Here is a 24,953-nt window from a genome sequence, read left to right as displayed (position 1 = left end):
TGATTCATGGGCTGAGAAAGGGACACTGGGACATGTCGGAGCTATATGCTCTCCCCCCCCCCCCCCCCCCACTCCCCCTCCTCTCTCTATCTTTCGCTCTCTCTTAAACAAAAAAAACCACACAGAGCAATCCCCCTCCCCCCGCCGCCACTCTCGTATCTTTCATAAGAGATCATTGCCACTATATGCCACTGACCTGCACTGCTCACGATGCTCGTGATGTCTCTGTCGGTTCTGTCTCGCCCGTACCTCACTCTGCCCTCACTCTCCCCTCCCATCCGTCGCCGTCGCCCCTCCCCTCCCCTCCCTCTCTCGTTCATTGACTCTCCTACCTCTTCTCCTTCCCGTTCCATTATAACGCTACGCTAAATCCTAAATATGGAACTCACTGTTGTGGGCTAAAACGAATGGGCCGATCATTCTGCATCAATTAGTCCATCCATCACTGCTGATTGGAGGTTGGGGTGAGGCGGCGGGGGGGGTCTGGTCGCGGTGCCTGCTCTCCACGGTGGCAGAAGGGAAAGACAGACGTGGCAATATATAGGGTGGAGCTCTCTCGGCTGAAAACGGAATTTCCATCATTATTTGGGGTGCCGCACGGAAAACAAAATGACCTTGTCCTGCTAATCTCAATGGAACGTCCTCTAAACTGGAGTCATTCAGTTACATAATGACCTGAAGGCCAGACGGCACTTTCCTTTGCATGACGGTCGCATCACAGGTTTTTACAGGTGTAGCCAGGCCTACAATAGCGTGCGACAGGCTCCATCGTTGCAGTGTTTTTAGTGATTTTAGTTTTAGTCACAGTCTCTTGAATAGTTTTCACTTAGTTTTAGTCACATTTTAGTCACCTGGAATGTCTTAAGGTCATTACACACTGGCGAATTGGCGACGAGATATATTCGTGCGAATAATTCGCATTTAAAAAAAAAACAATTGAAGTCCATGCAAGCTTCGACATCAGTGGCGAATGTGCGAAAATGCAACCGTTTTCGCTCTTTATTTGTTCGCTCTGGTGTTGTATTTTGCAGAGATTCGCAGGCGAACTGCAACATGCAATATTTCACATTTTCAGATCGCTTATTCGCATCGCGTCGCTAATTCGCCAGTGTGTGCTGCATGCTGAAAATAGCCGATCTATAAGCTCACACCGCGTCGCAAGCTATTTTCAGCATGCAACCAAATTTAAAATGACTTATACTGGACATCTTGTTCACTAGTCCCTGCCTAACATTTTTGTCTATAGTTTTTATTTGTTGATGGAATCGTCAATATATTTAGTCTTAGTTTTAGCCATCATAGCTTAGTTTTCATTTCGTTTTTGTCAGTGAAAAAAGGTAGTCGACGAACATTTCTTGTCATAGTCGTCGAAATAAACACTGGTTTCAAGGAAGGTGGATAGCGAAATAAAATAAAAAAAACAGGTCAGAATCCATATGGGCAGTGTGAAATGCTGCATTATACTACATACGGTGCACAAGATGCATGATATGTACCCATGGTGCATGGTTATAAATAGCAATGGAAAGACGCAGTTATAAGTAAACAAACAGCAGCAGATGCTATCACAGATATGGCGGTGCATGCATGGACGCATGTTCCCCCTCATGTAACGCACAGACTTCTGCCTCACATAACTGTTTATATCAGTGGTTCCCCAAACTTTGTCATGTCAAGGACCCCCAAATTGACACTTATGATAGTCTGCGGACCCCCATGTGACAACATATGGAACCCTCATTTTTACGGCTCTAGTGATTCTCAACCCGTTTAATTTCAAGGACCCCCAGTTTGACATGCATTAGTCTACGGAACCCAATTTAATGAAATCTCTGGGACCACCAATTTATATTGTAAAATCAGTGTTAATTTAACTCTGAGAGTGTACAAATGGACCCTATTTGTACACCCGGTCCCTAACAGGTCCATTTGGTTCCAAACTATATCATTTAGCTGGGGACCACCTGGGACTCCCTCAAGGACCCCTGGGGGTGTTATATACGTGGTTTTGTGTATATCATGTAGGTTGTAAAATAATGAATACTATCAAGAAATGAACAAGAGTTCAGGCTTAACCACTTTAAACCCCAGCATCCTTATTGTGGGGAAAGCTTTCGCAGGAAATAGCAGATTGACAAGATCACAAGTACAACACACAACGCTGTGAGCTTGTTGATCAGCAAAAGCTTTCCCCACAATAACAGAAAATGGAAAAGACACTAGAATAGAGCCCTGAGGGACCCCGGTTTAAGTGGTTAAGCTAAGTACAAATCATAAATGGTAAATGGTGCATTTATATAGCGCCTTTATCCAAGGCGCTTTACATAGATTGTGCATTACATTCACCCATTCACACACCGATGGCAGCGGAAACCATGCAAGGCACCAACTAGCACATCGGGAGCAATTAGGGGTTCAGTGCCTTGCTCAAGGACACTTCGACAGTAACTCTGGGGGAGCCCGGGTTCGAACTGGCAACCTTGCGGTTCCCATCCAGGCACTCTACCCCTGAGCCACCGCCGCCCCAATCATGTTTTGTCGTACGACGGTGTCACGCACTGAAGGTAACCGTGATGTACAATCTCACAACGGGTGCTGTGCGCAGATATTCTGTGAATTTAGAATTGCTTTTAAATTGCTTTTCTCAGAATCTTTGGATAAAATTGGAAAGAGTTTGAAAATGATTAAAACATGTAAACAAATCCTAAAATGGGGACACCGGGTTGAAAGAGGTTAATATGAAAGGAAACTCTAAACTTTGGCCGATGGCGTGAAAAGAGTGAAAACTCTACTTACGTCTGAAAAGCCAGTGAACGTATGCACAGTGTTGCTTTTGTCCTAGTTTTTATTTGTTGACGAAATTGTCAATATATTTAGTCTTAGTTTTAGTCATCAGAACCTAGTTATCATTTAGATTCCATGAGTGAAAAAATAATATTTTTTTGTCATAGTATTAGTCGACCAAATCAACACTGGCACAGTATTTTGTGTTGTGAAAGCACCTTCCCAGAACAAAGTGACGTTTCACAGTGCCGTCTCAACCACCCTTGATGACTATTATAGATAGGATTCTAAACAGCCAGGATGACACATGAAAGCAAACACAAGGTGATCAAAGAGTCAACTCAAACTGCGGCCTAATAAATGATCAGAGAAGTCAATCCACACGGGGCGTTGCATGCGTTGAAGAAACTTAACATTAGCAACTCATCATTTAGCATGATTTAGGGTAACACACACACACACACACACACACACACACACACACACCACAAGGGAAATAAACATTATCTCTGTCATACTCATAAGTTATGCTAATGTTTGGTACGACCATCTGTGAACCGTGTGCTGGCAGTCAGTAATACACAAGTTATGAGAGAAGCAAGTGATCTCTCAGTCATTAGTCTCACGAGAGACTTTTGTGGAGATGGCGTGACTGTGATGGAAAGAAAAAAAGATCATGCCACACCAAGAGACTATCTCCACTGCACCTCCCACGTATCTCTCTCTCTCTCTCTCTCTCTCTCTCTCTCTCTCAGACCACCATGTCTTCGTTCCAATCTCTCCAATAAACAAGCCCCAGGCACGGCCCAGACATAAGGATAATGGTTCACCTGGTGGGTGACTGGAGAAATAAAGCAGAGCACTTTGCATGACAAATGGAGACGGAGATAAGCAAAGCGAAGCACTTAAGCATCCCCGATAAAGGTTTTACCAAAACATCGGCCCAAACTAGAGATATATGTTCAATGTTTTAAAAACCTGCACTCCCTGTGTTGTTGCAGTCAGAGCTGGTGTAACCTCTGCTGGTGTGAAAGGAGTAAAGCCATGTATGCACTACGCAGTCTTTAAGCCCGGTTGATCATCTCTTGTAGTGTGATGCCCACGACAACACGTCATCAATATTAAAAATGATATTTATTTAGACATTTTCCTGACATCCCCTATGACCCTACTTTACTTTATTGGATTATTTGGACTGGACAGAGCATATTAATGAACATTACATTTCATTTCATTGCGATGACAACTGCAATGACCAATAGAATTGCAGCTCTTTGCCGCCCTCGACCAAGTCAAGGACACGTGGCGTTTTGCTCTCCGCTTCATGGTCATCCAGCAACGTGTCCAGAATGTCTTTTTCCTAGTTTTCAGCATTGCTATCGTCACACCCAATGCTTCTGCAGCCGCCATTATTGAATGGCCCTTCTCCACCCCCGTCCCCGATTACACTAAATGTTTTGTGTCCCCCGGCGTGAATACGTCGGGGGAATGTCAAAGAACGTGTAGTGTGGACAGTCTCAAGAGAAAGAAACTGCAAGGATTTAGTCCATTCTAAATCGGATTGTCTGACATGTCTGACACGCCGTGAACGATAACAAAAATAAACGTTTAGTGCGTACTGCACTTTAGCCACTGATGCAGAGCTTGCATACTGTGTATATTGACCATAACCATAACATAAGCACCACCAACCAACGGGCACTCAAGTGGCACAAAGGGTAAAGTACTCGCTCCGCTGTTGCAGAGTCTAGGGGTTTGAATGCACCGCAGCGCATCCAGTCCAAAATAGCTCACGTGTTGCATAGCGACGCGCAGTGAGCTAGGAGATCAGCAGTTGTTGCAGTGCAACACCCGCATGTATAAATGAAACACAAAGTCCTAGGACACTAGGACAGTGGTCCTCCAGGGGGTTCCAGGTGGTCCTCAGCTAAATGATGGAGAGTTGGTAACCAAATGGACCCTTATAGATATTTAACTGTTGAGAGCGTGACATGAAACCAAATTTGGTTTCATGTTACGCTCTCAATAGTTATTATATATTATTGTTAAACATCTGCATTACTTAATTTACAAGAAATCGACACAATTCAATGTTTGCCTGTTATCTCTCCTATGGCAGAGTACCAACATCAATACAGCATGGAATTTGTCCAACGTTTTTTGGTCTGAGAGGCTAAATCGCATGAATGGTGATGTAACCCAATACAAAATGGGCCTGCCCTTGATATGAAAAGGGTTGAAAACCACTGGCCTAGGATATTTTCTGAGAATAGAGATGCCAGGGTTAATGTGGTTAAAATGATCTAGAGATGGTGCATTACCCAGGCATTTTACCATCATGTGGTCTTCAAAGAAAAAGAGCCATATCTTATCTCTATGAACATATTGGTCTGTGTGGAGATAATGCTGTAACCAGATGGAGATCTGCCTACGCAAGACTATTGAGGAGATAGCAATCTCGTTTAAAAAATGTACCGTACTCGCCCGCGAGGAGCGTCCCTCACAATGCGCTCCTCTTTATCGAGAGACAAGTAACCAAAGACATTGATCAGGACAAAGTTGCTGATGCAACGATGAAATCTGGAACAAATTTAATTTTGGCTAAACACGAGTCTGTTGTTGCTTGCTGGAAAACCGTTGTGTCAGCAGTATTTTCCTGTTGCATAATAGTCACCATTTTTCACTATATGCTGATATCATGAATGGTAAATGGTGCATTTCTATAGCAACTTTCTCCAAGGTGCTTTACAATGAATATTCCCCATGTGCACGCACGCACGCACGTTGACACATTGGATACCAATTGGATATACCCCCTGATCTGCTGCTGCTGCCCATATCACGTTTGGGCATAATAATATATATGATTTCACTATAGCTTGTAGCAATATGCTGGAAAGGCAAGCTCTGCTCCTGGGTAAGCACGACATTTAACGCAGGGAGACCTAATTTCACCTCAAAAGGTCAAAGCCAGGAAAAAAACATATTTAACTGATTGGTGCATCGCTGTGCATTTCCTGGTCTTGTTGTGACGACTATAACATGTCTTTAGCTGCCGTGTAGGAAATGTCATGAACACCGCCCACCACTGCCGGACACAACCAACGCAAGCTAAATTATTCCCATATACTAGAAAGTGTTGGTCCTTGAACACCGTCCACCCCTGCCGGACACAACCAATGCAAGCTAAACTATTCCCATATACTGTATTAGAATGGGTTGGTCCTTGAGGAAATGCACTGTTTAGGGTATGGGGGATAGAGTCAGATGGGAGCATTCAGGCAATGGCCTTTATTAGTTGAGCTGAAACTAATGTAATGAGGCTGTCTGTGTATGTGACAGTGTCCACAATGAGTCAATGCACTGTATCATTGGCAAATCAAAACACACCACATAGATTAGATCTCTTTCTCAATATCGGGGATATGGCGCAATTTTGTGGTGAAAGATAAAGGACAACATGGACATCTGGCGATGCGCCACATGGCTGAGCTATGCATCCCTCTAGGCCGCCATTTGTTATGTAAGCAATCACAAAGGCCACAGTGAGTTCTTCTCTTCTAATGGCGAATGCTAGCAGCACACCATTGGCTGAAACAATGGCAGAAACAAGTGTGCATGCACCATCCTGGTTGATTGAAGTGAGGATAGAAGGCCCAGCCTATCCTAACCCGGCTTGTTTGGGTGGTATGGTTAAATCCCAGTGCTAAATGTGCAACAGCTCTGGTTAGAATGCTAATGAGCCAGTTCCCCTCTTCGATGAAGACATCAAAGCCCGAGTGGCTCTCTCTCTCTCTCTCTATCGCGCTCTCCATCAACACAAAAATGCGTGTGTGTGTGTGTGTGTGTGTGTGTGTGGTATGAGTACTACGACGTGACGACATGCACATGCGACGCGTGCATACACACGTGCCACAGGGCGAGGGGACAAAGAAATGGGAAGAGAGAGGCTACATTGACTACATAATGTTTACATTCAGTCTATTGTTTCGGGACCGCGCCGACGGCCCAGCCATACGTGGTGACACACATCACACACGAGCCTGCGCCTTGTAACGCTCATAATTGCCCTCTATTCGCAAAGGCCTCATTTCATGTGCTATTATCAGGGATCATTGTTATTTGCCTCAACGTGTGTGCACTGTGCACGGGCCGTGTCCCACAGAGACTGTATGCCTAATGCAGATAACAGTGCTATTTTGGTTAACCCCGTTGTGTACTGTAATAAGGCAGACTAAACTCAGAGGCAATTCCCTTTCGTGTAATCAACAGATTTCAATGGGGCCGGTCTTAAAAGGGCAAGTATCTTCCCATGAACTTTGGAAATGGAAATGCAAGCACTTCATGGTTTTACTACACTGTGAAATCCTCAGCGCTCGTTTAACTCTGGGAATGCACAGATGTAACCAAGTGGACCCATAAGGGTCCAGTTGGTTATATCGTTTATAATTTCAGAGTGCAGAAATGTAGGTTTAGTGCAAGACAAGAGTTCAGCCAAACTATTATTCGTTGTTTTTGCGAGGTACGAAGCAGCCCGGGCTACATTTGCACGCACCACTACTGACTCTAAACACGACCTAGTCATGATTGGCTGCCTCCTAGCAACCTTACTAGCGACCTAGTCATGATTGGCTGCCTCCTAGCGACCTTACTAGTGACCTAGCTTCCTCCTAGCCAATGGGAGTCTGAATGGCATAAAAAACCATACTCTGAATGAGACAATGCGGAGCGAGTGGCAACAGCAGCTAATTCTATGAGCTAACTGCAGGAGCTAGAGGACAACCATAACGAAACACAGTGAGTGAACCAACAAAGTAACGTCGGAAACAAATGAAAAGTGGCGCTACAAGAGCTTGTTGCACCTGGCAGTTATGACAGTTATGAGTCATTTTCTTGTTGAAATCCATGTTGGAATTAAACTTATTTTCAGACAAAATGCCACACTTCCCCAAGCCCTCTGACGAATCACCCATAACAAATTTGGCTACTTAGCAAAGACCACATATCTCACTCGGATTAATGAGGAGCCATACCTAATATAGAGTGGTTTATTTTCAGAGACACCCACACCTATAAGGTATTGTGACAAAAACATAAATTCCCCCCACAGCCGAGCAAAGCCAGTGGAAGCTGTTCAAAGTGTGTGGGTGGTATAGTAACTTTACAACGCAGCCAACATAACTTTTCCGTGCAGCCGAGTAGTATATAGGGAAGAGTTTATCCCACGTCCGTGCTGTTTATAGTAGTATAGGGAAGAGTTTATCCCACGTCCGTGCTGTTTATAGTAGTATAGAAAGAGTTTATCCCACGTCCGTGCTGTTTATAGTAGTATAGGAAGAGTTTATCCCACGTCCGTGCTGTTTATAGTAGTATAGGAAGAGTTTATCCCACGTCCGTGCTGTTTATAGTAGTATAGGAAGAGTTTATCCCACGTCCGTGCTGTTTATAGTAGTATAGGAAGAGTTTATCCCACGTCCGTGCTGTTTATAGTAGTATAGGAAGAGTTTATCCCACGTCCGTGCTGTTTATAGTAGTATAGGAAGAGTTTATCCCACGTCCGTGCTGTTTATAGTAGTATAGGAAGAGTTTATCCCACGTCCGTGCTGTTTATAGTAGTATAGGAAGAGTTTATCCCACGTCCGTGCTGTTTATAGTAGTATATAGGGAAGAGTTTATCCCACGTCCGTGCTGTTTATAGTAGTATAGGAAGAGTTTATCCCACGTCCGTGCTGTTTATATTAGTATAGGAAGAGTTTATCCCACGTCCGTGCTGTTTATAGTAGTATAGGAAGAGTTTATCCCACGTCCGTGCTGTTTATAGTAGTATAGGAAGAGTTTATCCCACGTCCGTGCTGTTTATAGTATAGTATAGGAAGAGTTTATCCCACGTCTGTGCTGTTTATAGTAGTATAGGAAGAGTTTATCCCACGTCCGTGCTGTTTATAGTAGTATAGGAAGAGTTTATCCCACGTCCGTGCTGTTTTGCGGGAGGAAGCCCATCTTCAACAGGGCGAGAGAGCTAAACATGGCTCAGGTGCAGTGGTGGAAAGTAACTAAGTAAAGTATATTTACTTAAGTACTGTACTTGAGTGCAATTTTGAGGTATCTGTACTTTACTTGAGTATGTTAAATTGTCAGTACTTTTACTTCTACCCCGCTACATCTCAGAGGCAAATATTGTACTTTTTACTCGCAATATGAGTACTTTTACTTTTAGTACTTTAAGTACACTTTGATGCCGATACCTTTGTATACTTTCACTTTCACTGTTTCACTTTTACTTGCACTTCTATTGCAACAGAGTACATCTACATTGCAGTATTGATACTTTTACTTAAGTAACAAGTACTTTCCCCCCACCACTAGCTCAGGTGTGTGAGGAGGGGAGCCGGGGCAGGCATGATGGATCATCCTGTTGTGAGGCTGCCCCTCTCTCTCCCTCTGCAGTCTGCACCGCCCCCGAGACAGAAGACAGCAGGGAGATAAGGAGGGCCCTCTATATGAGAGCTGCATCTCCACATCGATCCACACCATGCACCACCGGGGGCCGGAGGTCCTCACATACCAAAACCACAAGATAGGAGGAGAGGAGGAGAGCAGAGAGAGTGCAGAGCAAAGGGGAAAACAGCTTTGCAGGTTTAGCCACCACCTTCGAGTGATAAAGACACTGGCAGATAAAAGCTCCATTGCACGTCGGCCTCACACAGATACAAGACAGATGATGGAGAGCTTTGTTTTTGGCGTAAAGGACGTGTAGGGGGAGGGGCGGGGTGACATTCTCTCATGGAAACATTGTCATGGTCTGCAGTGGATACTGCATGGTTTCTGCTATATCTAATCCTTTAGTAGAGCCATGGAAAGGATAAAGGGTCACACGTCTCGCACACGCACGCACGCGCACGCACACACACACACACACCCACACACACACACACACACACACACACACACACACACACACACACACACACACACACACAAGCCTAGTATCTATAGGCTCACACAATATACAGTATACTTTACATACAGTGAAATCCCATTAGCAGAGCCAAAGAAAAGAAAAAGGCTCACAGGTCATACAGTATACACTGTATAAAGGCTATATAGTATCTAGGCTCACACAATATTTAATTTACATACAGTGACATCCCATAGAGCCTTCATGGTCAATGTGTACACAATGCAGAGAGACTTTATTACTGCAAGGTTAATTGGCCTCCCCGTGTGTGCCAGTAAATTGACAGCAGTAGGAACACAGGAAGTCAATTAAGAATGAATAGGTTTTCATTCCAAATATGACACGGGCTGCAATTAAAATCCCTCTAGGCTTATTTAGTCCCGTGGCAGTCCACATTGAAGTGAAATGTTTTCAACATATGGTAATAGAGGGGGGCCTGTATTGCTATCTAATATCCACACAAACTCAACTTGACATCTGTTATTGCCGCGCCGTTGCCGTGCAGTTTAAACCTAATACTCGGGCCACCATTTCCTGTCGAAGGAGAAATTGGATCAATCAACATGCCCGCGCCGCCTGAGATTTAAGACTTTTTGCAAAGAAGGAAAAAAAAGACAATTTGCCCAAAAAATAACAATCATGAAAACATAAAAGGCAGAGAAAATTGCTTTTTGTGTTTCTCAAGGAGAGTGAATGGAGGCAGAGATGGATCCCAATCAGAAAGGCCTAGTGTGTCGTCGTGGGACATTAGACGTCAATGGGCAGGTGCTTCACCCAGAGACTGATCTTGGTTACCGAGACGCATGTCTTGTGACCTCTGATCTCAATCAGAGAAGCTCTTTAGATGGCTGTGATCAGTGTGCTGAGGGTCTACTCCATGTCACTGATAAAGATCTGGAGGCCGCGCTGCGATGCAACAGTGCTTTGGATGGTTAAGTCTGTAGGACATTTTACCCATGCGTCAGATAAGATGAGGGCCACTCCAGGGCAGCGTGATTAGATGTGAACAGAGCTTTGACATTATAGAGACTGTAATGGGGTCATGTGACATAATAGAGACTGTAATGGGGTCATGTGACATAATAGAGACTGTAATGGGGTCATGTGACATAATAGAGACTGTAATGGGGTGACATAATAGAGACTGTAATGGGGTCATGTGTCATAATAGAGACTGTAATGGGGTCATGTGACATAATAGAGACTGTAATGGGGTCATGTGACATAATAGAGACTGTAATGGGGTCATGTGACATAATAGAGACTGTAATGGGGTCATGTGACATAATAGAGACTGTAATGGGGTCATGTGACATAATAGAGACTGTAATGGGGTCATGTGCCGGGACCACATGAAGGTGTATCACCAGTAAGACGCGCAAACGCGGGAAGCGAACGCAGCTCGTACAAATTTGGGTTTTGGACGTATAGCTGCTTTGGGGACTCCTAATATGGTTATGGCTGAGTCATGGTGACACAAATCACTCAGCTCCATATATGGGCACAAAAGCGGGACAGACAGACACATCACTCAGCTCCATATATGGGCACAAAGGGGGGACACACGGACACACACAGACAGACAGACAGACAGACAGACAGACAGACAGACAGACAGACAGACAGACAGACAGACAGACAGACAGACATGATCTGCTAGGTCTCATAGTAAGTGCTCACTGCATTCGCAATTATCCATGTCGTATGATTGTAACATGCAAAATGAAGCTCTGTTGTCACGTTACAGTCCCCCCAGTCTATGGGATCTATTCTGTTGCCAAGGTTACGGCCCTCCAGGCTATGGGATCTGTTCTGTTGTCATGGTTACGGTCCTCCACGCTTATATGGGATCTGTTCTGTTCAGTTGTAGCGACAGCGTTGTGGTTCTAAAGGACCTTGATTTTGGAGCCAGGTGCACAGAATGTGTTTTATGAGCACGGGTTTGGATATCATATCCAATCCATATCACTCGCAGTGCGCACAGAGGAGCGTTTATTCGCAACGTACACATAAATGTGTGCTTTGGATATCATGTCCATATAGCGCTCACACAGATGGTTCATTCACAAGTGCAATGTTGGAATGAACGTTGTGTTATTAGCACAAGCTAATAACAGAAACAATGTAAGCATGGACTCAATGTCAGGTAAATGACCAAGTTGTAATACTGCAAATACTTGTGAGTGTGCAGATGCACACATCCACAGGTATGAACTAGTTATTAGAATTATTATAATTGTGCCTAAATGCTTGTGTACTAACTGTACCGATGATTAATTGTTGCCATTTCCAACATATTGGTGGCCACCAGTTCATAATAATACAGCATGTTTTTGGCCAGCATGTACAGTACTGTATATTATGGCCAAAAACATTCTTTGAATTAAGAGCAGGAAAATCATAAATGCTGCAGTGCACACAGCATCTCGCTGAGCTATGAAACAACAACAACAACAACACTGGTGGATAAACAAATTGGGTTCGGAGCAGTGACCTCATTTCATTGCCATTCCCTTGCAGCACCTGATACTCCCTTTAGAATTCAAGATCAAAATTCCACATCTGAGTTGTTGCCTTTCCATTCCGACTCCACCCTGACGGCCCTCAACAAAGAATGATTATTTCAATCATGTCACAGTGAAAGTCAAACTTCCAAAGGAAGAAAACAGTGGGGATTGGACAAGCAGTCTTCTCCTGGGGTTCCCATATATACCCTCTTATTCCCACACCATGGTCGGCCGCCTCCAAATTCGTTTTGATACTAACATTCTTCGGCAGGGCGGCAAATTAATGACCATGTCTGGCCGTGGCCGAGGCTGGGCTTGCAGCGCACCGAGCTCTGATGCGATGCTGGCCTCGCCATTCAGTCACATTTAACAAAAGGCGCTGGCGGCGAAACACACACTGAATTGTACTGTTAGCGCACAGAGGTGTACGGATGTTCCATATGCCAGATGTGATGAGTGTCACTTTAATTGCTTTAACCACTTGAGCCCTGCTTCCTTACGCTTAGTCGTGCAGTGGAAATACCCGATCTACAAGCTCACAAACGTGTCACAAGGTGACACATTGTGAGCTTTTAGATCGGCTAGTGTCTGCCCAAAATAGGGACGCCGCAGGGGCTAAAGTGGTTAATATTAATACCACTGGCATTCCATTGGAATGAACGATGGGGCATGATATAGTGTGTTTTGTGCTATGTTATAGTATAACAAAGGCATCCACTCACCTCCGCCTCCTCCCAGAAGACTGGAGTTTGCTGAAAAGAAAGAAATGGAAATTAGTTGATATATTCAGGCAGTAAAAAAAGAGAGATAGCAGCAGAGAAACCAAAAAGGCCTGTTTTCATCTGGAAATGTTCATCTCAACTTAGATGTTGATACCAGACAGTCTGTATGGATAAAAAAAAAAGAGAAGGGCATTTCACGGGGAAACAAAAAAGAAAAAGATTTGTTTTCTGTTCCGCACAATCGACACACTTTGACATTGACAAACCATAAACATTTGGTTTTCAGAGTGAACTGGAATAACTCATAGTGTCCCTGTGGTGTCCAAAGGAGGACACTGACTGCATTAGACTGTATGAGAATGAAGCGACAGTATTTGGCCCGAAGCCACCGCCACACTGCAGGGAAAAAAACACATTTGCGCTTCTAAGAAAGATATTTTTTTGTTTTTGAAGTAATTCAAATCAAAACAAATCATTGCATGCAAGCAAATTTCCACCGAACCAATACAAGTGGCAGAAATGGATTTATACTAAAGGTAAAGTACAACCCTGAAATGGATTTATACTAAAGGTAAAGTACAACCTGCTGCCACATTACAGGTGAAATTGCATCCGTATCGTTTGCATGATCAATATATGCAGAGAAAGACAATAAGGGCCAGGGGAGGAGCATAAGACTGCTAGAAAGTGGAGAGACAAAATCATTGTCATGTTATTTCTGCTGTTGTTTTTGGCAGCAAATTTCTATTTTAGTTTAGTCATAGTCTTTGGAATGAAACTTCATTTAGTTTTAGTCATATTTTTGTCACCTGGAATGTTTTAGTGTTAGTCTAGTTTTAGTCGACTAAAATCAATTGCCTTGATGCCGTCATAATGGCTGATTTTACACTTGCTGAAAATAGCCGATCTACAAGCTCACAACACGCTGTGAGCTTGTAGATCTGCTATTTTCAGCATGCAACCAAGTGTAAAATGACTTGTACTGCATCTCTTGTCCATGGTTGAAAACCACTGTTTTAAACCATAACTGGACAGCGAAAATATATGTACAGCCTCACAACACAATTACATTTTATTTATTTTTTGCCTATAATTACTCTACATTATATACAAAATAGTGATACCGGGTTGAATGTGGTTAATCACGTTTTTGACGACTTCTCTATTTGCATGTATGATTGCCATTGTATGGCATCTTAATGAAATAAATAAAAATCACTTAGTGTATCTGGCATGGTGCCTGTTACGTAGCCTGGTATGTAGAGCATGCAGATTAGCTCATTAACCCATAGCGTAGCTTTGTCAATCATAAGTAAAAGCTGAATACAAGAACATTGGTGATGCTGTTTATAAGCCTGAATAATGCAGATTGGTCGTGAGAAGAGCAATGGACCAGACAGATTTCTCCAGAGTTTCGCTATTGGTTATTTTGAACGTATGTATCCGGTATCAAAAGTTGGCACAGAGAGCATCATCACATTTTACAGTGCTGAGCAATTTAAATTTGATGTGATTCAGTCATTAGCTCATTTCAATACCCACCCCTAATCAGTAACTCTGCCTTGGCAGATTTCTTGCTTGGCAACATTACAGAGGTTAAGCTCAATAAAGCATGTGGTGGCTCATTAAAAGCAATTACCATGGCCTGCAGTCTCGGACAGTATACTGACTGAGCATGACTCGTCCACTGCTTTACAGCAAGAGGAATCCACCACAGTTATCACTGCTCTGTGTTGTCTGACTGTTTCTGAACAAAGAACCCTTGACAAAACACACCACCAAGATAAATAGACTGTGTTTGCTGCAAGGGAAAAGGGAACTCTGTAATAATGCCCCGTCGCTAGTACGCTTCTCCCACTCACACAGAGCGAACCCCCCCCCCCCTGGGTTTGGGTGGGCTTGACAGAGGAGTGTGACACAGATAAGATGTCTATAAACAGAATCCACAATATAATCTACTCTATTCTCAGCCTGGGGGACCATTTAGTTTGCAAACACTCATTATAGACAGAGAGGTGGCCCTGTATTGTTCTAGTGACTACGTTGACCCCTTTTTTTACCCCACCACATCAGCTATAGCGTACTGGTTTAGTCGAGGTTAGAGTCATACTCATACAGCGCATTCAGACTGAGGAAGATGTCTTTAAAAATTAACCAATCTTTGCTCTGTCAGCAAGAGCCGTGGCTCAGCACGCCACAGGAGAAAGATTAGAGGGGGGATTAAAACAACTTGGCTTTAATTTGGGTGTAACTGAAGAGTGAGGCAGGTGTCCCATGTGTTTGAAGTACACAGTTCACGCAAGGGGCAACGTGGGAATCGCATATTCCCCCGTGTCTTTAATGATTTCCAGAACTGTCTACATCACTATCAGCCAGCACCATGTTGTTCCCCATTAATTCCTTATCATTTTCTCCAGAAAGTTTTTCAATCAAGCTTAAGTAGACTATGTGTGGCGTGAAGGCGAACATGTAGTATCAGGGGGGATCTGCTAATCATGAAGCAAAGTGCTGTGGACGGTTATTATTACCCTAATATTTTCCAGATGAAAATGAAATTAAATCATGAAAAGGGTGCTTTTGCAGGACAGCCGAGCTCTGCACCTTTCTGTGGTGTCATTACACACACACGCACACACACACACACACACACACACACACAGTCACACACACACACACACACACGGTGGGAGCGGGGACAAAGCAAGCCCTCCAACCAAAGAATGTGTGCTTCATCAAGTGCTATTGTTGCATACAATGTATTCACATGCAGTCAACATCACACACATGCGCGCGCGCACGCACGCACACGCACACACACACACACACACACACACACACACACACACACACACACACACACACACACACACACACACACACACACACACACACACACACACACACACACACACACACACACACACACGCGGGAATGTACTAAGAACCTATTCATGTTTACAATAGCACCTTTCCAGGTTTTTCTGTGATGACAGAGATGTGTGCTCTGCTCTTACCCCAGAGTTCATGTAGTTGTGTGACCTGTCAATCACCGCAATCAACGCCCCCCACCCCCCACAACACCTCATTCTCCGAGGCCAGGTTACACAGTGCATTGTGGATGAACGCAGTCGTCTAAATGCAAAATAAAGGCTTTGGAAGCGCAAATGAATTGTGGTTCAACATAAAAAAATACTCTGAAGACTTGGCAATAATGTTGTTCTTGGCTTGGTATGCTGAATCTACTGGCAGTAGATGATGAAAAGATGAAAGTATGCTTTTGTTTGGCAACTGTTCCCTTTCTAAGTATGGCTAATATAGTATGAACGGTTTGAGCAAGGTGTGTCGCCCCGTTGTCTGTCCTCCTGGGGAGTCTTTCTATCAGTGCCTTTAATGGCCCTGGCGCTTATAATTACCTGACATTATGGAAATGCTTTACCTGAGGGAGCGCTCCGTTTACTCAACATCTAATCAGCGATAAGAGATGTGGATGCTAATCAGCTCGACGCCATCTTACTGTGCATTTGCGTCAGAGGGGATGGCTGCTGGTGGAAAGTAACTTAGTACATTTACTTAAGTACTGTAGGCTATTTAATTATTATTAAGTACAATTTTGAGTTATTTTTACTGTACAAAATAATGCGGCCTCCCACGAAAGTGGGACTCTGCGTCAATGAGACACATTGTGAGCTTGTAGATCGGCTATTTTAAAAAGATTTTGTACACAATTTGAACTTGGGGGACATGGGACATTCTGCAACATGAGTACTTTTACTTTTGAGTACTTTAAGTACATTTTGATGCCGATGCTTTTTCACTTTCACTTGAGAACATTTTGAATACGTGACGTCTACTTGTAACGGAGTACTTTAAGTAAAAGCATTTGAGTCATTTTTCCACCAGTGATGGTGGTGGTGGTTGGAGGGGAGTAGGTGTGGTGGAGGTGTTGGTTTCCAAACCACACGCATTTAAGTGTGATCACGACAGAGGCCCCACTGGGAGACGGCGGAGCGTTTTCGACAGCCATCTCATCACAGCAGGGGTTGTGATAAATGTGCGAGCGAGCAGGCAAGTGGTTAAGAAAAAAAAGAAAAAAAACATGGCACAGACTGCTGCATGACTTCATTGTCCCTCCCGTCCCTGCATTGCTCTCGTCTCCATCAGCGTTCCAAATAATGTCTTGAAATATGTCTCATCAGGGATGCACACACACACACACACACACACACACAGGGAGAGAGGGGTAAAAGGAGGAGGGGAAAAAAGATTTGTTACCTTGAGTTTCTGAAAACAAGATCTTAGCCCCTCAGCGATAGATATCAAGGGAGGTATATAAAAATCTCAAAATGCACAGGGACTCACTCTACAATCCCTCTTTAAGGGCCGGAAAACACATGGGACAAATAAGGAACAGCTGCAAGGGAAGCAAGCCTACAGGAGCTCGCTAAGCAGCCCTACATTCTTGGCCAACTTGTGCCTCGATCGTTTGGTACGGCTCGCTGGAAAAGCGTTTCAATTATCCTGAGTGAAAAATCTAAACCAAAATCCATATTTGGCCTCATCCACCCCATAGTACATATTTTATAGCGCATATATTAATTATATGCTCTCCGCATTGCCCGTGCCTGCCCTGCGCTCAGGCTGGCTAGCTTGTGGTGGATCAACACATTTCTGCCTTTAGGGATGCATGAGAGATACAACTATTAGTACCGCATTATCATAAGACATTATCCGTTTCTTGTGCAGTGGTTGAGCGCCTCCACACAGGCCTTCTCTTTTCTAATGTTTCTGGTTGTTGTTTTTTCCCCTCAAGCCATAAAAGACTACAGAGAGAGTGAGAGAGAGACAGTGAGAGGGGGAAAAAACACATTCTCTATTGTAGTGTCTGCCAGCATACACCTTGGGGACTTGCAGAAATCAAATTTGTCTTCAAGGACAGAACGGACCAGTCTCAAAAACAACTACGATTATGGGATCAGGGCAGAAAACAAAAACATGACATAGCTTGGGCGATCCCTGGATTCGGTAGAATATATTTCCTCCGTTCTAGTAAAAGGTAAGTTCTAAAAGTTCACCACAGCCAAGTCAACAAGAAGAAGAAAAAGGGAAAGGAAAACAACAGAAACTTGGGAGTTTCATCTCAGGAGTTCTGCTTGCCTGCAGCCTTCAGTCCCCTGTGGTAAACACAACGTGGGCCATAAATCTCCGTGGAAGGGCTCCCCAGACAGCGTGGGGAGGGCAGGTCATTAAGAAAGAGCCCCAGCCCAATAGGCCGCCCCATTGCAACCGTGTCGGGACTGTCACATTGTGAACACCCACATCCTGTCTGCCCTTTGAACTTCCCTAACCCACAAAGTCATCTCGTACATTCTCCTCAGCCGGTGACACAGAGGCGGAGCTATAGCCGCTGCACACAACCAGAAATTATTGATGGCGGAGGCTGGCGGGCATGGTTTATGGATCCTAGCTACCGTTTCCAGCAGCCCAGGCCAGACACACAAACAAAGCCAAATGGAAATTGAATGGTGAATCCACCCTCTGTTTTTCTCTGCGTTCCCTATATTTGCAGAATGGCCATAAAAATTCTTTGTGCGCACTTCAGTGTGTAAACCATGTGTGTGCAGAGCTCAGTGAGGCATGCACCTGGGCTGTGTGCTCGGTGTCATGTAGAGGTGCAGATCGTGCAGCTGAATGGGAAGTGCTAGTGCGTAACTACGCGACCCGAGGCCGGTAAACATACCCGCTTGTCTACCTGCCGGCCTCGGCTTCCTTGACCCAACCCTGTTAAACATGATCCATTGTAGAGACACTCACCCTATCCTTATTCCCTTTCCACAAGGTTAATAGTGCACGCTGCTGTGCCTTTGGGAAATATAAATAAACTAAGGAAAAGGTTTTTAATAAAAAAAGTTTGTGGTTCAAGTAGTTGCACAATGCAAGTTGCAAACAGATAGGATGCCGAGTCAAACAAATGGCCCGGTGCAATTTTTCAAAGGGGCAGAGATGAAATAAAATACTATCTCATCTTCAATGTACTTTATTTGGAGTTTCAGTGAATATATCACAGTCAAATGAATTGTGATAGCGGTGGATGCACGCAACGGATTGTAGAAGCTGAGAGCCGCTTTACATCAGTGGATTTCATTATTTCAACTTCACCGAGCGCTCTCGAAGCGCCACTTTACTGTGCCAGTCAGGCAGAAAATAATTCAGATATAGATGTCGCCAAAAGTCTGACTCTAAACGAACCTGGCATCTGAAAAGGAAACAGGAAGTAGATCAATGGGACTGCTCCGTGTAACAGTGTCGTGTCTTTTTTTTTTCTTGGCCAAGTGCTTGAAAAGCCCATTGACTACATTTGCACACACCACTACTGGCGACCATAAAGACGACCGTAGTAGACACCTTTTCATGATTGGCTGCCTCTAGGCCAATGATGGGAGACTTACCCATAAAAACCAATACTCTGAGTGAACCAATAAAAGAATGTCGGAAATGAACGAAAACGAGCGCTACAAGAGCTTGTTGCACCTGGCAGTTATGACCGAGTCATTCATGTTTTAAATCCCTTTCATATAATTTAAATGCGTCGTTAAAATGTTTGTCAGTGACACCTTCAGTTATATGGGTAAGAGTAAAGAATTTAGAGAAGTAAACAACTTTGAATTGGGTGGCTGATGTGGGATAGAGCAGTGGTTTATTTTTTTTATAAATGGGACCATAATTTTCCAAAAAGAATATTATGACATTAGAAATGAGACTTTAAACTAGTGACTGGAAGCAAAAAGTATTCATGACCATGTTTATTAAGGTAATACAGTCTAGGTGAAGTTGGGCCCAAATACATGGACTTCTATGGGGCTATGGGGTTTTTTGGGCCCAATGACAGCGCCACAACAGGCCATTATATGAACTTTCATTTCCTTAGTGGCTTCACAAAATATCTGTCTGACTGCCCCCCTGATCCAAACATGGATCCCGGCCCACTGTTTATAAAGCAGTGGTTTAGAGAGTATAGGTGTCGGCTATGAATGCCAGTTTTCAGGGGATCAGTGGAGTGGAAGGAACGCATAGCTACATGTTCTTCTCTGCGTGGAAAGGAAATGTAGTCCCACTTCAGCCAGGCATTCCCCCACCACTCGCCCACCTTTCCACTCCGCCAGCCTTCCTAACAAACTCTGCAGGCTTGCCATGTCTGCTATACTTTGGGCTTGATTTTCTGTCGCTTTTCTGTCGCTTTTTGGAGTGTTTTTTTTTGGGGGGGGGAGGGTTGTTTATTTGTGCTTGCTTCCAATGTTTTTCTGTTCTTTTTAGTAGTTCTCAAACAGTCAAGCACCCCCCCCCCCCCGAAATAAATGTATATGAATTAATCATTTGTGCCAGGGACCCCCGTACCATGTTTGTGTTGTTAAAAATGTTTAAAAAATATATTTTGTTTCTCAAGATTTTTTATTTAAAATTGCAGATCTATAAGTTATCACGTCACACTTGTCGTGAGCTTGTAGATCGGCAATTTTCAATTATGTTTAAAGTGCTCATGTGGCCTGTACTTGTCTTTTTCATAAACCAGGTTGCTTATTTCTCTCTGAGATGTAGCCTGAATGTAGGCTCCATCAACTGCACGCAAACACACACACACACACACACACACACACACACACACACACACACAGGCAGGCAAGTGGTTAAGAAAAAATAAAATAAAAAATAAAAATAAAACATGGCACAGACTGCTGCATGACTTCATTGTCCCTCCCGTCCCTGCATTACTCTCCTCTCCATCAGCGTTCCAAATAATGTCTTGAAATATGTCTCATCAACGTTCAGGGATATTTTTATTCGTCTCTGTGAGCACACGCATGCACACGCAGACACACACACACACACACACACACACACACACACACAAGCTGATTTTCTAACCAGCGTTTGATTTTTTTTTCTTTTCTTTTCTTTCTTTCTTTCAAAAGACCCATCTCATCCCATCTCATGTGGTCTGTGCTAAAATGAAGCCATTTTAATGAGTAATGATTGGGAGTCTTTTTCTTTTTTTCTCCTTTTTTCACCAATACTCACACAGAAAGTGTAAAGAAATACAGTTACAATTGGACAGAAAATGTGACAGCGGTATTTCATATTTGTGGCACATTAAAGATGCATGCAGCTCCCTCTATACCCGGTGTTAGAGCCTCGCCTGATAATTTGGCTCGCCCGCTTTGTTGTGTAAAGCCGACAGTGTTCCCCAGGGAGCCAGGCGGTAAGCAGAGGTAGAGATGTGGCTGGATTCCGACCCTATTGCGGTTGCACACAGACTTCCTAGTAAATCTCCACAAATACAGTCCCATCTTCCTCTCAAGAGCGTTGCAATCCATGGGGTTACAGGCCAAAGACTCTCTCGCATGGGCTGTTGCTACAATCAACCCAGTGAAACAAGCAATATGAAATCCTTTTATGCTACAGACAGAAGGAAGAAAACCCAGGACTCTGAAACTGGACAAACTGGGTCTCTATAGAATAATTTAAGGCACTACTTGAGGATGCAACACACAGCGTGTATTAGCATTATATGTTCTTTTTAACATTGCTCATCTTATATTTCAATATAATATAAAAAATGTGTTTGTTGTTTTGTATGTGGGATAATGTAGTACTGAGGGCGTCGTTGCAAAAGAGAGCATGCTCTCAATGGTCTTCCCTGATTAAATAAAGGTCAATAAAAACAATAAAAATAAGTAAGATTCTTGGAGTGAAGGAAAACAGAGACCTCAAGGTGCTACTGTGTCAGTAAGAGTTTGAAAACTGTACAGAGAAACCGTTGCAAAACCTCAGCGACTTTCGCTAACCTCAACTGTTGCCTAACAACGGTGCTTTAGTTATGAGCTGTGACCAGTTTTGATGAAAAAACCTCAATCTGGGGAAATAATCTGAGATAAAAGGGTTTTAAGATTTCCGTTAACACCGGCAGTGGACGAGGGGATCATTTTACTGGCGGACTAACACAGCCTAGCTGTGCGTTGCCTAGCAGTGGAGAGCTAAGCAGATGGTGGCGATCACCATCTCAAACTGAATGCATAAAAGATCCCAAAAGGTTGTTAAAGTCGTCTTTGGCAAGGTGCCGGGTTCGATTCCCACCGGGGACTCTGTGGGTGTTGGGCGCCTGATGGAGAGGAAATAACGTGTTGCTTCCACGCGCTACGTCCTACCGGGTTAACTCCCGGTGAGGAGTTAATGAGGAGCTCATGAGCTCAGTTCGGGGCTGTTTCCACCCGACAGCATCGATATACAAGATATCTCTTTGAATGTGTTATAATTACAATATCAGGTGAGAGTCGCTCGTGTCTCGGAGCCTTTCACATTCAAAACAACACGTTTGTGAGTTTGGTGTGCGAGTGCTTTATTTTATTCTTTTGCCGCACTCCTTTCAACAACTACAGCGCCGGTCGTGTGATGTGCCGGCGACGGATGTATGAAAATGACAACAGGTGTCACAGTGATTAATCCGTTTCCTTGGCAGGCCCCGTCACCTTCATAACAAAGCAACAATGCCAGATGCCAAAGCCAGCCCCACACTTCTATTGTTATAATTACATGACCTTCAAATCCACATTAATGAGCCCGGGATGATCCCGTTCTCTTTCATCATTTGGCTTCCCAAGCCCTCCTTTTATCTAACAAGGTCACCTTTCACAACACACACACACTACCTTTCTCCCTGAAATACACGTCCTCCTCATAAATATACATCTACCTGAATCCGCTCAACCCCTAACACCAGGAAGGTGGCTTGGAGAAATTACACGGAAAAAGCTGCGGGGAAAAAGGCTGCGCACGTGAGGCCGGCTATACGGGCCCGCCGTTTTCCTCTGAAGAAAGACAAACTCAATGGCATCGGAGTCAAGACACACATGACCGCTTCCTAACCGCCAGCATTGCTCTCTTCACTGAAAATAGCCGATCTAGAAGCTCACAACGCATCAACCCACAGGCCTGCGACGACGTACAGTATGAATCAGACTTCTCCTGAAGCCATGCGTTGACAAACATACGGCGGGAGAGATGGTGTCGGGACGAGAGGCGTGAAGAGCAGATGCAGGGCGAGAGAGCAGGGTTCATTAGATCAGCTTGTTTTTCGTTTACCGTTTTAATCACAGATGTGCTGTGGGTGTCAAAACAACTTTAAAACATCAGCACTTTAAGGCCTCCACAGGCATAGTCTGTTACTGACTTTACTAGGCCTTTACTAGATTACTAGGATATTTCCAAACTTTGACAGATCCCTCTTATGGATGAAGTGTTGAGAGACTCTATTATTCACATATAGATGGTTGATAATGTACATACTGCATGATATTCATCCAGATACTCATTGTGAAATGTTTGTTGATACTTCTCTGTATACAATGTTATACAGAGAAGGTTGCACGGGTGAGTGCGTGCGTTCATTCATATACTCAGTGTTGATTTACTGTTAATAGACTGTGCACATATTCACCCATTATCCCCAACAGGGGAAAATGGGTGACATAGATATATTCACTGTAAATGGAAAATGGTGCATTTATATAGCGCCTTTATCCAAGGCACTTTACATAGTGCATTACATTCACCCATTCACACACACATTCATACAGCGATTGCGGCGGAAGCCATGCAAGGTACAGTACCAACCAGCACATCGGGAGCAATTTGGGTTCATTGTCTTGCCCAAGGACACTTCGACATGTAGACAGGAGGAGCCGGGATTCGAACCACCAACCCATGGATAATTGGACAAGCCACAGTCGCTCCCTACTGTATATTTATATTTATTAATAGAGTGTACACATATCAACTCATTCAGAGATCCAGTGTAGATATCTGGGGCTAGCAGCTCAATATTGTATTATTATCTTATATCTATATGATTTGGTTTGGTTCTTAACTCAATAAAGGTTTATCTTATCTGTATCTGTATCTTTGTGAGAAATCAATCGCAGAATTCATTTTTACCACAATATTTATGCCACACTCTTCATTTTCTGTACTCTGCTCCAGATTTACAAGACAAGCCTGTCACACACTCTATGCATATTTTATATTTGTTTTGATACTTACTTCCACTCTTGTTCTTTATTTAAAATGTAACTGCAACAAAATAATTTCACTGACTCTTTTATACCTGGTTTAAAATGTGTGATGTGTGAAAGCTGAAGTTGAGGAATATGGAACAAGTAAAACAAATGTGTTTACACTGACAACTTTGCAGGGGGAAAATGTCTACCAACATGGCCTAAAAACATCACGTACATCACTGACAGGGGTGCAAATGGCATTGTAAATTTGTACATGACACAAATTAGACTGCTAATTAACAGATAACAAAATAATCCTACGATAAAATAAAAAAGTTCGCTCTGAAAGAATATATATATATTCAAAGATTTGTGCCACATTTTCACGATTTTTCAAAAATAGCAGACCTACAAGCTCATAGCGCAGCACTCGGTGCCGCGCTATGAGCTTGCTTCAGACTCTTGCTCAAGACACTTAACTCTAACTATGCACCACCCGTCTGTCTATTTTCCTTTTGTGCCCATATATGGTGATCTCTGTATATGTCTCTCTGTGTCCGTTTTTTGGTCTGAGGAATGCAATAAAACAAAGCTACAACTGGAGCCCACAGTGTGCGAACCTTCTCGTTTAGTTTCCATGTGTCCCTTTTATGCCCATATGGAGATCTCTGTATCCGTCTGTCTTGTCATCTTTATTCCCATATATGGAGATCCCTGATGCCATCAGTATATGTCCTATGGCAGTTCTGAATAACCACTCATCCGAATGACTCAACAGAAATTAAGGTATCCTAGCAATTCAGAATTCTACACTTGCCCAGGAGACAAGACGCAGCAGCATCAAAAGCCCAAATACTGCATGGGAATGCATGACATTTTAACTGAGGTTCACAAACCCCTTTGCGGGTACGCCAACTCTGAACAGACACTGTCA

General features: G+C 43.6%; 1 protein-coding gene across 3 annotated transcripts in view; it reads right to left on the bottom strand.

The window, feature by feature from the left end:
- macrod2 (mono-ADP ribosylhydrolase 2) overlaps window positions 1-24,953 on the bottom strand; it is a 646,577-nt gene that overhangs the window by 459,003 nt on the left and 162,621 nt on the right. For all 3 annotated transcript variants that reach the window (XM_080781639.1, XM_080781641.1, XM_080781640.1), the window contains exon 4: window positions 12,972-13,001. In XM_080781639.1, coding sequence (XP_080637765.1) covers window positions 12,972-13,001 — 30 coding nt within the window. The remainder of the gene's footprint in view (window positions 1-12,971; window positions 13,002-24,953) is intronic.

This window comes from Protomyctophum bolini (genome assembly GCF_963924005.1).
Source record: "Protomyctophum bolini genome assembly, chromosome: 14".
Taxonomy (NCBI): domain Eukaryota; kingdom Metazoa; phylum Chordata; class Actinopteri; order Myctophiformes; family Myctophidae; genus Protomyctophum; species Protomyctophum bolini.
Note: the sequence above shows the minus strand (reverse complement) of the source record. Positions and strands in the feature narration are given on the sequence as shown.